Raw genomic sequence first — 14,029 nt, 5'->3', positions numbered from 1 at the left:
TTATATTATTAAAGTATTCAGGGCCTAGGACAGTGCCTGGCATGTAATAGTAGAGTAAATATTTGTTGAATGAATGATAGAGAAACTAATTTCAGGAAAATTGTGGATCAAATGGGTGTATCTAGAAAGAAGTCTACTTACAAAGGCACAGTCTCAAGATTTATAATTTCCATCCCTCTCACAGGTTTAAAAGTTCATAGATCACAAATGTTTTATCAAAACTGGAACTTCAGTATGCTGATGTTTATGATTTTTAAGTACCTTTTTTTAAAAGCATATATTCCTGCAGTACTACCATGAACACAACAGAGAACAAACTAAAGATTTAGGGCATGTTAAGATCTGAACAATACTGTGGCCTAAGAACCCTTTTTCTCCATGAAAACTCTTTAACTTTGCCTAAAAGATTAGCGCCAATACAGAACTGAACTCAGTATTCAGACTATGGGGGAATAAGTCGATTTAATTTTTGGGAAGCTGATATTATATTGCCAAGAGGGGTCCGTTTCTGTATCATTAGGTCTCTGACGTCTTGGTCACAGTCTCCAGATGTGCTCCTCATTTATTGGTGACCCCAAAGAGGTTTTGTTTGTGTGAGTTAGCCAGTGATATATATGTGGAACTGTAGGCTTCACGTGCATAGGTACTTAAATGCTTCTTAATGAGACAGGTGTGTGAGTTTCCCCTTTACTGCAGTCCCTAGAATCTGGAGATGTCCACCTGACACCCAGTTCCAAGTCTTCTCATGCACATGTGTAGGCCTCTGAAGAAGGCCCTATTGAAAACCATTGCCCAACCTGGTGGCCTGCAGGGTTCCTGTGTCATCGCCGGAGTCACTGAAGTTTAGGAGTGGACAAGGGGGTGTAATCCACCCCCTCCTTTTACAGATGAGGTGACGGACCCAGAAGACTCATGAGACCTGTTTAAGTCATATACTTAGGGCAGGGCCGGACAGGCCCAGACCTGAGACCTTCCCAACTCTGCCATTCTTTTTTTTTCTCATGGGCAGGCACAGGGAATTGAACCCGTGTCTCCGGCTGCTACTCGTCTTTAATTAGCATCTTGGGGTGCTGGATTCCGATGAAGAAGGGAAGCAGAAGAAAGAAGTTTCATCCCTTCTGTCTTATAATCATACTTTAAGTTTCAATTACTCTTGGTGGCCATTAATCTGATAAAAAACTATTAGGAAAGAAAGAGTAGACTTAACTTTTATGTAAAATGTACACATTGCCAGCCACACTCTTAGGATAATTATCTGAAAAATGCTCATGTGCCAAAGCTGGAAGATAAAGTCAGTATCAGTGCGTATTAATTTCCCTTCACAAAGTATTTTACAAACTTTTTTTTAAATGTATATTTGTTTCCTTGGGGGAAATGCTAGATTTTCACTGGGATGTTATAGTCAAGTTATTAGAGATAACCTCTAAAAATGTGTTATGCAGTAAATGAGGTATAGAACCAGTTATTTATCTTAAAGGGATATTTTTTCCTTTTTAATGTGAATGTAACGTTTCATGAGATTGGATCCTTAAAAATACAGTTTAAGCTTACCATTTATCCTAATATTAGGAGTAGTAGAAAGAGTTTTTGTTTTTTATTTGCTTGTTTAAAGGAAATGCATTACTTTGCGGCTGTGATAAGGTATCTTTAAAATGTTTGGCAAACCGTACTTGTAATTTTCAAGGCTAAAATACATAAAAAAGTAAATATGCTGTTGTTAATCCAGATAACTGTCAGTTTGCCATTCATGCTTTAAGAAATCTGCCAAGTAAATTGATTCTGTCATACTGATTTTTTTTTTTTTTTTTTTTTTTTTTTTTTGCTTAGGCTTTGGTTTGATTAGTTACTGCATTAAAATAAGTTGAAATATTAATTTAACTTAGTACGTAATATTTCTTTCTGGAGATTATCTCTTTTTCTAAATCCTAATGTGGCATTTGTTTTTCACTTTATAGAAGTATTTTTAAAAATATTTTTATTGATAAAACTTAACATACAAATGTACAAATATTCCATATATGGTGTGCAATTAATGACGCACAATATCATTCCATTATTGTGTATTCATCATCGTGATCATTTTTAACATTTGCATCACTTCAGAAAAAGAAATAAAAAAGAAAAAAAGATAAAGCTCATATATACCATACCTCTTACCCCTCTCTCTCATTGACCACTAGTATTTCCATCTACCCAGTTTATTTTGTCCCCCCATTATTTGTTTATTTTATGAAAGTATGTTTGATAAACATGATTTTGCTTAGTCTGTTTTTTGAAATTTTACGTTTTAGCATTGCAGAAGTTGAGAATATACTTAATTCATATTTTAAGCTTTATTGTTGAAGACTTTAAAGCTAAATTTTAATTCCATCAATATGCTACATTTTATACACACAAAAGTGACATTGTTTTAATAAGGTTGGAAATGAAGGTTATGCTTTTGTGTGTGTGTGCGCTGCTTCTGGAGGTGAGGGGACATTGGTGGACAGAAGAAGATTATAAAATCTCATCATTTGGGATAGGGTATAGTGATCCCACAACATTAAAGAAATGGTATTGTCACAGTGTGTCTTGGTTTCAGCAAGGCATTTAGAGCTTCCTATGATAACAGAGTTACTTTGCTTTATAGCAGGGTGAAAGATTACACTCAACAAATTAATTTTGAAAAGATGGTTCAGTGTAGGCTTTGAAGCTGCATTTAGGGCATTGTGGCATGAGTGTGGGCAGCGAGGCTGGGTGGCCGCTTGCATGGCCGTTCTCATCAGAGTCCACAGTGACAGCTGGGGCTGCCCGTGGTAGCCCTGGCAGCGTAGGCTGGGCTTGGAATGCTGATCCTCTGTGGACCTTCCAGTGCTGATAATCTTGATACTTTGTGGTCATTATTACAGTGTTTTATATTTTACATTCATACTATTTTTTTTGTCTTCTTTTCTGCACTGCTGGAAGTTTTCAGTTTAGTGTTCAGATGAAATTTCTGAGTTCATGCATACATATGCATATATGTGCAGTTCTCATATGGCAGTGCTCTCGTGCTAAAATGAGGAAGATAATACTAAAGAAGAATTAAATCGTGTGTTTAGGGCCTAGCCCTGTACATTGCCCGAGGCAGGTACTTAACAAATGGTAACTACTTCCTCTTTATTTTCCTTACTGTTCAGATGAATGAGAAGCAGTATACACACAGGAACAATGGAACTGTGATTCATTTAATAAATTTTGGATTAAAAGAAAGTTAGTTCCTCTAAAACCGTGTCTATTGTAGAAAGAAGCCTGTAAGCCACCTACATTTTACATCTTTTGCCTACCTACACTTGACCCTTACCCCTCCCCCAGCTTCTGGGTGCATGCTGTCATAATTTTCTCTACTTTTTCTTATCCAAGTTGTGGTTAAATAATTGTTGTTTTTCTCCCCAGTTTAGCCATGTCTTCAGCACCTGTCGTAGTGCCTGACGCATTGAAAGTGTTCAATAAAGTGTTTTGACTCAATCATCTGTGGATGATTCTTCCTACTTCTTAGTCAGGAAATGTTGCAGATATCTGTGACTTTGTCTTTCTTGTATTTCTCCAAATGTAATCATCACTAACTTTAGTCATTTTCTTCCTTTAAAATGTGCGTCGGATTGTTCCTCTCCACTTTTCTACACTCTTCTGGTTGCGACTGACGAATCTCAGCTCAAACTGGCTTAGACTGTGCAAGTGATTTTTGTTTTGTTTAGTCTGAACTGCAGAGGCAGATCAGCCTGCCATAATGATTGATCCAGATGCTGAATTGATACCTGGTGCCAGCCTGGACCCATTGCTGTAGTGTTTCTGCTCGGCCCTCTCTTTCTGCTGCTCTCCCTCTGCTCTACCGGCTGTATGCACCTTGTGTCCCAGGCCCCACTTATGCCCACTCCCCTTTGAAAGGAGGGGAGTTTCTTTCATAGAAAGAAGTGGATGCATCCTGACATTTCACTTGCTCTGATTGAGTTGGGGGATAGGTGCTTAGCCCCAAATCTGTCACTTGGTCAAGAAGATGCAATATGCTGGTTGGCTTAACCACATAAGTACCTCTTCTGGAATAGGAGGGCAATCCACCTGAATTACAGGACTAAGAATGGGGCAACTTCTCCACATGGAAGGCAGGGCTGGGGTCTGTTGTTGGAGGAGGAGCAGTAGATGCTGGAGAAGGAGTCAAAGGCCAACAGTCTTTTCTTCATCCTGGGAGTTCCAGTCACTCTGAGACTCAGCTGAAGATTTCCAGAGTAACCTCAGTCGTCCTTTCAACTAGGTGGACCCCTAACACTGCTCAGCACCCCACAGTCACCTCCACATTCCCCATTTGTGCCCCCCCTTAACAAATCTCCGTCTTTAAAGTTCTTAGTTCTTTCAGCTTTATTGGATGGTGTGTCTTTCTTAGTTAAGATTGAGCTCTTAAACCTGTTTCTTGCTCTCCAAATTCCTCGGGAATCTTACTCCATTTATTGCCCACCTTTCTCCAGTCGCTCAGTATCTTCATTGGCTTTACCTTCAGAAATAAATGTCTTGCCGTCATCAAAGTAAGAAAAGCACACATTTTTACTTACTTATGTTTATTCTCATGGTTACTCATACTCTCTCTGCCTGTCCTTGCCTGTCTGTTGGAATTGTTCCTACCAGGTTGCTGTGGCCTCACTAGTTGCTAAGCCAGGTGGACTTTTCAGACCTCACCTATTTTGGTCTTACCCAATGACCTTTGGTGTTGAATCCTGATGTCTTCTTTTCCGTTGGTTTCTGGGATGACAGTTATGATAGTTTTTCCTCCTAGTTCTCTGGCCGAGTGCTCTCTTTCCCCTTTGCTTTACAGATTTCTCTTCTTGGCATTTCCCTTCCATACAGATGTTGCTCAGCTCTCAGTGCACAGGTGATAACACAGCACTTAGGATTCAGTAATAGTAGCAGCCACAAGCAATAGCAAGCCTGGTTTTACTTACTGTGTTTCGGGCTTGTCCCAAGGACTTGACCGATGTTGGGTAATTTAATCTTTCCCACAACCCTGAAAGCAGATACTGTTATCTGCTTATGATATATACATGTTTGTCTGTGTGAAAACTGAGACATAGAAGTTAAGTAACTTAAGTGTGTTATGTAGGTAGTGGAGGGATCGTTCAAACTTAGGCCATCTATCTTGAGAACAACTGTGTCAGTAGACATCAGCTTCTTGAAGGAGGGACTTAGTGCTTTTTAATCTTTGCATTCTTAACATTTGTTCAAGAGTCTAGTATTCAGGAAGTGTTTTGTTTAAATGACTGAATGGACACATAAATGCAGAGATTGATTGTCATACCATGCTGGGTTGTAGAGGGGTAGATGTTGGTGAACAGTTGGATTTAAATATAGAAGTTCTTTCACACACTTGCTTCATGCTCTTGCCTGCCTGGTCTTCTCTTAGTCCTTGTTTTGAGGAGTCACTGTGTGCAGTCCCTTTATAAAAGTTTTCCTAACTTGCACACACATGCTGAGGCTGGATTACCCATAACCTTTATTACACATTGTTTGTTTGTATCAGTCACCTTTTGGACTTCAGGTTCCTTGTGGGCAGGGTTTTCTAGAAGAGCAAGGTGTGTGTGTGTGTGTAAGTGTGCGCGCATGCACAGTTTATATCAGTAATGAAAGAGGCAGTAGCCTATAAAAATATTTTATAGCCTTGGGCACATAATCCTGTCTGTAAACCATGTTATAAGTATTTAATGTGAGCATTTTGTTTTGCTTATTTATAAATCCTTTTACTGCATGAGTCCCTGTGGTTCATTAATCCTTCCAGACCAGCAGATAGCCGTTTGGAAAGTGTCTTTTTCCCCATTATGTTTATTTGCAAAGATAACCCAAATGTTTATGCTTTATTGGATAATTATTTGCTAAATTGAAGCAAGTTTTTTTTTAAATGTCAGTGTCCTTTAATAACTTTCAAATCACCTTTCCTCTTTTTTCAACTTCTCTACACCTGTAGCAGGTAACTTGTTTATACAAGTATAAAGATAAAGATAAATTTTCTTTTTTCCCCCCACAATCTTGATAATACTGAGTATTACTATTTTTAAATCTTTGCTAATGTTATGAACAAGATACATTTTTGTTTATTATTAATGAAGTTGGACATTTTTCATAATGTTTCAGCTGGAGGGACTATAAATTGGTACAACTTTTGAGTAGGAGCCAGTTTGGTGATACTCATTAAAAATCAAATTAACATTCATTTCTTCCCTTTGATCCAGCAATTTACTTCTAGGGAATATTGCTGATCTTGAGAAATAATTATATATGCATGCCTATCAAAAAGAAATGGAAGAAGAAATAAAACTGAAAGCATAGTTGTAGCTGTTTTAGAATATTGAAAACTTAAAACCATCTAAATATTGAAGAAAAAGAGAATTCAGTTAATGTGTCTGTTAGGGAATACTATGCCACAACTGTACATTGGATCAAGTTATTTTTGTAATTATAGTTTTTCATTTGATTTTAGATCATGCAAGGTATTTCAGACCTCTGATCTTTGTTTCCTTCTCTCTATCCATAATTCTTTTCCTGTGTTTTTTTTTCAGACACTGAGATTTAAAATAACATGATCTAGGGTTATAATTGGACCCTGATTTGCTTCAGCAATAGGATTGGAAAAGAATGTAATAGGTGCACTGATTGAGCTGAGTTCAGCAATAGTATTGGATGGATGTAAGAATAAACTAGGAGATGATAGCAGTTACTGTCTAGTGTGTGTGCTGAACTCGCTTCTGTGATGCTTAATGCTATATATATTCACTTGACTGAATCATAGCTGAATTATCCCAATAGTTCTGTTTTTATATGATTTTGTATTTGTTAAATTATAATATGATGAAATAAAATCTTTCATACTTAACATTTAAATTATTAAATGAACTATTGAAAATAACCACCCAGTTAAATGTTAGTTCAGACTGTACTGGTTTTTTGTGTCTTTACTAGTTCAGTATAGTCCTGGACTTGAATGAACTAATTGATTATCTGTAACTGATTGGAATTTTCAGTAAAAGCTTTTTTGAGTTTCTCAACTAAGCAGTTGAGAAACTTGGTTAGGATAGAAAAGTACCAACCATACCAAATGTATATATTTGAAGTTCTCTAGCAAGGCAAGCATTTCCCTTGGAGCTCTGTGCTGTTTAAAGGAAAGCGAAGTTTCTCTAGTAGCATTTTAAAAATCTGATGCTTTATGTATATATCGATACAGTGAAATTTAATGGGGGTGGGGCTTAGTCATTTACGAGTTCAGCAGTAATAAGTATGATCAGGCAGAATTCACAAACAAATGCTTTGCCATTGTAGAAAGTGTTGGCCTGTTCATTTGTAAGCCCCTTGAGGCAGCGAGCACGGCACCCCACCAGGCCTGACGCCTGCTGGCAGGAGCATAGGCAGGATGTGTTTCTCTTCCACCTGCTTTGGAAGCTTAGTGCAGGAGATGTGCAGGTGAGCCTGCAGTCCCCTGAGAATTTGGTACGCAGGGTGTCTGGAAATCTCGGGCAGGTGGAGACGTATCAGACTGCAGGACACGCCTCAGCCATGTAAGCACTCCAGGCCCTGCTGAGGCCGGAGCGTGCCCGCTGACCAGGCGGTGGCGGCTCCTCAGATTCTGCTCTTTGGCACACGGAAGGGCATTTGAAAGTGAGCCAACCTGGGGTTTCCAAGCAGAGAGTACCCTAACATCTTTCTGTTGTCCCATCTCCTTTTCTTTTTTGTGTCTTTTTGATGCTAAAATTTAAAAGGATTAATTCATTTCAAACCCTGTTGTAGAATGTTGTGTCTTTGAAAGTGGATAACTCCTGCCTTAGAGTCCAAGTAGTTTGACACACCTGTGGCTCATGCCTCTAGTTCAGTGCTCCATCAGATTGCATTTGTCCGTGAGCTTCTCTTCACTGCAAGAATTTGAATTCTGCGAGGCTTGGGTCCAGTTTCTTTGTTCTTTCTCTTCCTCACTCCCAGCACAGTGCTGTGCCTGTCCCAGGAATATCGTTTTGGAAAGTATAGAGTGCACAGTGGGGTCCCCTCCCAGGGGATTTAAGACCTGGAGTAGGATTAGAGCTATAGTAATGCTTTTAAATTTTGAAAAATTCTCTACTTTACCTTTATAAATTTATTTTTGATTGCACTGAGTTCAACGGGATAGGCTTTGGACGTCCAGCAGTTCTTAGCAATTTGAACACACATCAACTTTCCCCTACTTGTTCAGTAATCTTTATTATAATCTTTTTTTAAAAAAAGTACCAGCAGTATGTGTTTATAGGAGGAAATTTCATAGACAATATTGATGTCATTTTGATAGGTGCTTTCCTGGTGCATTGCTTGCCTGGAATGCACCAGGTTACTGGCACAGCTGACCAGTGCTTTAATTTGGACATTGGTGGCCTTTGTGGTTCATAACCTAGTATTGTTGAAAACGTTTGCATCCTGGGTGCTTCTTCAGTGCCAGGGTTTATTGTCTGAGCATTGGGCTGGATGATGTATTAAAGACAGAGACATTCTAGTTTTTGTCCGTCTGCCTTAGTTGAATTCTCCCTAGCTTATCTCAGTCTCTTTAATTTTGAGAAATCCCAAAAATCAAATTGTCGTTAATTGTTCCTCTGATAAACTGAGACATGGGGTAGCAAACTAATCTAGTTGCTTTGGATGACTTCACCTATAGCATAGGCCTCCACGATCGCTCAGGTTGTGGTTTGATTTCTTATAGTGACAGGAAGGAGAGGCTTGGTTGTTTTGTTTAAAAACCTTCATTCAGCTCAGCAGGCTTTCAGAAGCTATCGAAGACCTACGCGTGCCGAGCGTATTGCCACGGTGCTGGTGAACGGAGGGAGGGTGAAAGCTGAATGAGATTCCTATGACGCGCATCACCTCATGTGTTATAGTAAAATCTTGAGAAGTCGTCTTGTGCCAATTGCATCCAAAAAGCATTTACCTTTTTCATTCTATTAATCATAATATTCAACAAGACTTTAATGATATAAGATTAATTCTTCTTTCTGAGTTAGTTTTTGGTCTAACTTTTTATATGGAGATTTCTTACTCTTCCTCCCTGATTTCCCATGGTAAGTGGGCCAGCCATCCAGTTGTCCAAAAAAGAAACCATTGATTCTTTCCTTCAACCCCTGCGTCCAGTGCTTTTATTTGTAAACATGCTCGGGGTCCCAGTAATTGGCTGCAGCTCCACTGCCACGTACCAGGCTGGCGTCTCCCCTGCGTTACTGCGGCAAACTCCCTACTTGACTCGTAATCCCAGTCCACACTCCTTCTGGTCTGTCCGACAAGATGATCTTTTTAGTATGTAAAACTAGTCAGTCACCCACCCTAACCCCCTAAAAATCTTTCCATGAATTTATTTCTTCTTGTGTGATTTCAAACCACACTTAGTTTCTAGCTTTCCCCTGCCTGTGTGGACTCAGTGCGCCTGTCCTTCCCTCCCCACCTTCCACCCTCGTACCACGGGAAGCCTTCCACGCCCACCTGGCCCGCTCCCAGCTCTAGTGTTCTCATGGTTCTGCAGTTTTCAGTGTGAACAGCAGTGAGACCCTTCCTCTAGGAGGGCTTCCTAGCCTGTTAGATGAGGCTAGGGCTTGCTCTGGCGTGTCCGTTGGAGACCTGTTACTTCCTCTTCATTTGTCCCTCTTCCTCTTTTTTTGGGGGGGGCTAGGCAGTGGGGTGTGTGTGCATGGTCCAGGAAACAAACCCGGGTCTCCCACGTGGAAGGTGAGCATTCTACCACTGAACCACCCTAGTCCTCTTTGAACCCTGAGCTGGTGACTGCTCCGTCCCTGCTTTTCCATAGCTTGGGGCCGAAGCAGTTCCTCTTGGGGAATACCCCCATCAAATGCTTGTTAATTTGTGATTTCTCAAATATCCCATTAACCCCCACATTGTATGGAGATTCCTGCAGAGCTGTCAGCCTCGGGTGACATGGGTGGTGTCCCTTTGATGCCCCTCTGTAATGAGTAGAGTGATGCTTTCCTTTAAACAATAGACATTGAACTACCATCCACAGGCCAAATCCATCATGAGGAAAGGGATCCCTTCCATTAGGGCCACAAACTGAGCACTGTTTTTACATTCTACCTGTTTAGGGGTGGGGGGCGGGATCAAGAGAAGAATCGTTTACATGTTGTGTGCAGCTGGTTTTGCTATACAGCTGTGAGCAGGTACAGTGGAAACCAGCTGGCCAGCAGAGTCCAAAATACTTACAATCTGACCCTTTACAGAAAAGGTTTGCTGACTTCTTTAAATAATTTTTCTAATATGAGAAAGGACAAGTATAATTAAACCTCTTTAAGTCTGTTTAAGTCCCTGTCCCTTCTTCTCTGTTTAAGGTTTAAGTAAGTCCTGGAAGAGACTCTCATTTGGGTTCAGGAACTGTATTCCAGCCTCTCTACCTTGTATATACCTAGAGCTTTTTGAAACTTGAACCTTGCTGATTAGGTGTTGAGGAAATAGAGACTTCGAATACTGCCAAATTCTGTAGACAGAACCAGAGTAAAGGACATGTGGTTCCACCACCCCCTGCCCAATTTGGTCTGAAATCAGTCTTTTCCTGAGTAACTAATGCTCTGATTTTTCAAATTTATTTATTTATTTTTTTACAGTTAAGGAGGAAAAGGGAACAATATTTCCTGTTATTTAATATATGCACTAAAATATGATGCGGAAGTCCTCTTAGACATTTTGAATCATTTTTGCCACTGTGTTACCTTGTAGAAAAAATAGTCCCAACCATGCTTTCGTTGTATAATCATTTTACTAACTATTAGAAGAAATTTTATTTGTTAGGGTTTATTATTAGGTAATACAGAAGCTTCATTTTTACATCATCAAATAAAATCATATGGTTTTTACGACACTGTTTACATTTTGCTTTAAAAATATTTTATTGAGAAAATACTAAATGAACTTTGTTTTATTTTTAGGGTTATATCCTGTGTTGTGACCTCATGGTTTAAGTGGGAATAAAGATGAGTATAAGCAGTGATGAGGTCAACTTCTTGGTATATAGATACTTGCAAGAGTCAGGTGAGTACTTTTATAAAGTAAATAGGCCGCAAATTATTTTAATATTCGCAAATAACTTCTAATGCGTTAAAATTTGTATCAGTCCAAACTGTTGAACTCTGTATGTTTCTTTAATGTCTGGACTGTCATCTTAAAGCTATGTGTTACTGCATGGTTTAACTCTCTGACTCTTTCAAATATGTTGGAATCATCTCAGGCAAATATTTGTAACCAAAGGCTTGGCTTTCAGTGTTCAGAGACCATTCTTACAGTGTGATTGCATATGATTAGTAGGAACATATAAACTCTCAATTTGATACCATCAGTTTGCTCATGTATATTGAGAATCTGCAGTTAAATGTCATTGGTCCTAGTTGACCTTAGCTGTTCAAATGCTAAGTTATCAGTACTTTTTTCAGAATGCTTTCATAAGTATTCTCCCAGTTGATTAAGTGCTTCCTTGACTTGACTTCTTAATAATTCAACAACGGTTATTAAATAAAAGCCATTGAAAGTCATATGTACTAAATATTAAGTAACTTAATGATCATCTAAGTTTTCTAGACAGATGAAGAGGTGTAGTCAGAAAACAGAAGGAATGTTGTAAGGGGAAATGTGGGATGGATTAAGCAAAGATGTAAAAAAGAGGAGGGAGAACTGTTGGGTATGGGATGAGGATAGAATGAAAGTTAAGATTCTTGACTGCATTTGTAGTCAAGACGTAGAATCATTTGGTGGTTGAAGACATCATGGTCGAGATTGAATTTTATAATTATTTAGTTGTAGCAGTAAGATAAAGCATGGTATATGAAAGATGATTTTGGTAATGGGCCGTAAGGAAGAGTAAAAAAGACTAGGATAGAGATTTAAGCTGTTGGACCATGAGGATTAGGCTGGACTTCCTTGAACCCCTCAAGTTGTAATTTTGCAATGACAGTCATTCCTGTCTCATTGCCCTTCCTTACACAGGGAGCACAAACCTGATCTTAATTCTGAGAGGCTCCCAGCTGCAGTCCAGTTCTGAGCTTTTCTCCTGGAGGGCTTCTGCTCCCCAGCAAAGGCAGGGAAAGAAGAGAAAGAAATTCAACCAGTCAAGGGAGAATCACTTGTTTATAAGCTCTGAGATTAATGAATTTTGCTTGTTCTTTCTTCCTTTGTTTGTAAACCAGTAAAACTGGTAGTGAAGACAAATCCAAAAGAAGAATTCCAAAGATAAAATTAACTGAAAAAGTGGTGACCTAGTGATTGTTTTAAACATATGTTTGAAAGTTGTCATACAGTACTTCTGACCGAAATGGAAAGAATCTGTTGTATCAAAACCAAACTCTATCCTTTCTGCCTTTGACTCTGGCCACCATTTAAGTCAGAGATTTCAGGCTTTGGGACAGTGAAACAAAAAACATTGAAAAAAAAATCAGCGAATGGGCATTATTGTAAAAGCTGGTTGTATTTTAAAGTCAGCCATGTAGGTGAAGCCAAATGAAGTTGCTGTTTTTGAAGGTCAGAGACATTGAAGAGCTCAGCATCTTTCTGTGATTCAGGCCATGCTGAGGTGAAGTATGTCGTGGTGTAGTTAGTGGCATTCACAAGCACTCGAGTCTTCCTGTTTCACAGAAATTTACAAATTGATGTTTAATGTTGCAAATAATAATAAAGAGAGTAAATATAGCAGTGAAATAACACTTTGGATTAATTTTTGAAAGAATATTCCATGATTAAATATTCTCAGTAGTCTCCTTATCATTGCTTATATTCTGAGAAAACCCTTCTAAAGTCTATGTTTTAAGGTGTCTAATATTGCAGTAAAAACAAAGCATGAATTATAATAAAATAGAGTAGTCTGATCTTAATTGTAGTAAGTCCTTTACTGTGTTCATGGGTGTGCTTTGTGTATTAGAAAGTTTTGTACTTTATAGCATACTGGTGATGTAGTACTACATTAAAGTCTCAGCTCTGAAAACATGAACACCAGTCCCTTGGTAAAAATTATTGCTTCCTATTTACATTATGATTTGTAGGCATGACGTTTTGACCCCTAACTTGCCATGAATTTAAGGACTGCCTAAGCAGAGTTCTAAAAGAGAGATTCTCTGAGCACCTGCATCAAAATAACTTAGGGAACAGTGAATGGGACTCAGGAATCTGCATTTTACAAATGTCCCAGGTGATTCTTAGGTGCAATAAAGTTTGAAAGCCAGTGAGCTATAGTAGTTATAGGACAGATAAGACTTCCCGAGAAAAGTTGTGACAGCAGGTATATAGCATATTCATAATATCTTGAAAGAAAAGAAAATACATTTAGTAACTACTAAGGATAAAGTAGAAAGCGTGAAATGTACACATATTGAGACTTGAGGTGCAAGACATCTCCTAAAGGGGAGCTGCCATTAAAACCGGTGTGCTTGGATTTATGGTCAAGATTTAACAGGAAGGATAAGGCATGTTTATGTTATAAAGATACCATGAGACATTATTTGAAATTACTTTCAGGAAGAGAAGATGGGAGAGAGTTTGAGAACCTCATAGTTCTGTGAATCTAGGACAGGGTTCTTCATATACAGTCCAGGATCTACAGTCTGCAGTCTACAGTCCTGTTGATTCTATTTTAGAATCACCTAGTCCAATTAATTCCTTCACTGGGTTGCTTTGGGGTTTTAGAATTTTGGTCACTTTAACTTTCAAACCCTACTTAGAATTTGTCAGTAAATAGCTAAGAAATATTATGTAAATTACTTTTGTTCATAAATATCGTTCTTTGGAGGATTTAACACATTACTGAAGAAAGTGGAATCTAAACATTGCCTCTTTCCCTATGCCTGGAGCCCTCCTGGGATTAGGAGACAGGTGGGAAGGAGCCGTGATGCAAAGAGCCGTGCGAAGGCAATCTCAAAAGGCTTTTTTGAATGCTGTCAAAAAGGGATGATAAACTTCCCTTCTTGCCTGTCTCATTATCTGAAGGCTCTTAGAAAGTCCAAAAAAGACACCTCATGAAAGCTTTGTTTTATTTTCA

At 38.8% G+C, this 14,029-nt stretch overlaps 1 protein-coding gene across 6 annotated transcripts in view; it reads left to right on the top strand.

The window, feature by feature from the left end:
* The window catches only part of TBL1XR1 (TBL1X/Y related 1), a 163,385-nt gene that overhangs the window by 107,358 nt on the left and 41,998 nt on the right, over positions 1–14,029 (top strand). For 5 of the 6 annotated variants that reach the window (XM_077161093.1, XM_077161096.1, XM_077161092.1 and 2 more), the window contains one exon: positions 10,938–11,040. The exons of the other annotated variant lie outside the window; for it this stretch is intronic. In XM_077161093.1, coding sequence (XP_077017208.1) covers positions 10,983–11,040 — 58 coding nt within the window. In that variant the 5' untranslated portion in view covers positions 10,938–10,982. The remainder of the gene's footprint in view (positions 1–10,937; positions 11,041–14,029) is intronic. 6 annotated transcript variants of the gene reach the window in all.

The sequence above is a fragment of the Tamandua tetradactyla genome, chromosome 5, assembly GCF_023851605.1.
Source record: "Tamandua tetradactyla isolate mTamTet1 chromosome 5, mTamTet1.pri, whole genome shotgun sequence".
Classification (NCBI taxonomy): Eukaryota; Metazoa; Chordata; class Mammalia; order Pilosa; family Myrmecophagidae; genus Tamandua; species Tamandua tetradactyla.
This window is presented reverse-complemented; position numbering and strand designations above follow the sequence as displayed.